The sequence below is a fragment of the Penaeus monodon genome, chromosome 27 (genome assembly GCF_015228065.2).
Source record: "Penaeus monodon isolate SGIC_2016 chromosome 27, NSTDA_Pmon_1, whole genome shotgun sequence".
Classification (NCBI taxonomy): domain Eukaryota; kingdom Metazoa; phylum Arthropoda; class Malacostraca; order Decapoda; family Penaeidae; genus Penaeus; species Penaeus monodon.
The window spans coordinates 20,453,266-20,454,009 of NC_051412.1; the positions used below are offsets into that span (position 1 = coordinate 20,453,266).

A 744-nucleotide genomic window follows, 5' to 3' on the forward strand; every position below is an offset into this window, starting at 1 on the left:
GCCTGGTGGCTATAACAGAACATCTGTCCCTAATCAACATGGCCCAATAAAATCAAACTAGCTATACTATAAATCAACGAAACCTTCTTTTTTTTTACGGCAAACGATATCCATCACATCTGACCTCGTCTTCAGTCAGCTGTGACGCAATTGGCTGGGGCTGTTGGACTAGTGGAACAGTCTTCGGAAGTGTGAAGGCTGGGAATGCAAACCAGTAATAGTAATGATATTTTTTCAGGTCCTGAAAAATTCAGAGAATTAATGATAAAAATTGAAATAATCTTTCATTTTTTAATGCTAATAATGTTTATCCCTATATCTATGTTTATACTAATAGATACATTTAAATATATTTCTACATGGAACAGCACTATATTTTCTTATTATAATGTACTTATAAAGAAGTCAATTTTTATTGTAAATATTTGTACTAATCTAATCAAAACATAAAAAATAATAATTTTCACTTGCATGGCCTAAGCTCTCTCAACAAAATTAGTAATAAAAATTCAGACCCAGTGGATCACACTCACAGCAAAAGTAAACATGAGGAAGGAGGCCAAGAGAGAAGGGTTCTCCAGCGCTAGCTCTGAGGTCAAGGCCTCCCAGAGAGAAGCTCCAGCAGACTTCAGGAGCTCCATTTTGTCACAGCTTCGGAACTCTTCCACTGTGTTTGTGTTGATGAGTGTCCCAACAGCTTGGAATGAAAGGTGAGGTACTGGCTGGTTGCTGATTAAGACATGA

At 37.0% G+C, this 744-nt stretch overlaps 1 protein-coding gene across 1 annotated transcript in view; it reads right to left on the reverse strand.

Moving 5' to 3' along the window:
* LOC119590672 (ubiquitin-like modifier-activating enzyme ATG7) overlaps positions 1-744 on the reverse strand; it is a gene marked incomplete at its 3' end in the record, with an annotated part of 29,543 nt that overhangs the window by 15,215 nt on the left and 13,584 nt on the right. The window contains 2 exon segments of the mRNA XM_037939355.1: positions 125-241; positions 534-729. Of these exon segments, the coding sequence (XP_037795283.1) occupies positions 125-241; positions 534-729 (313 nt within the window).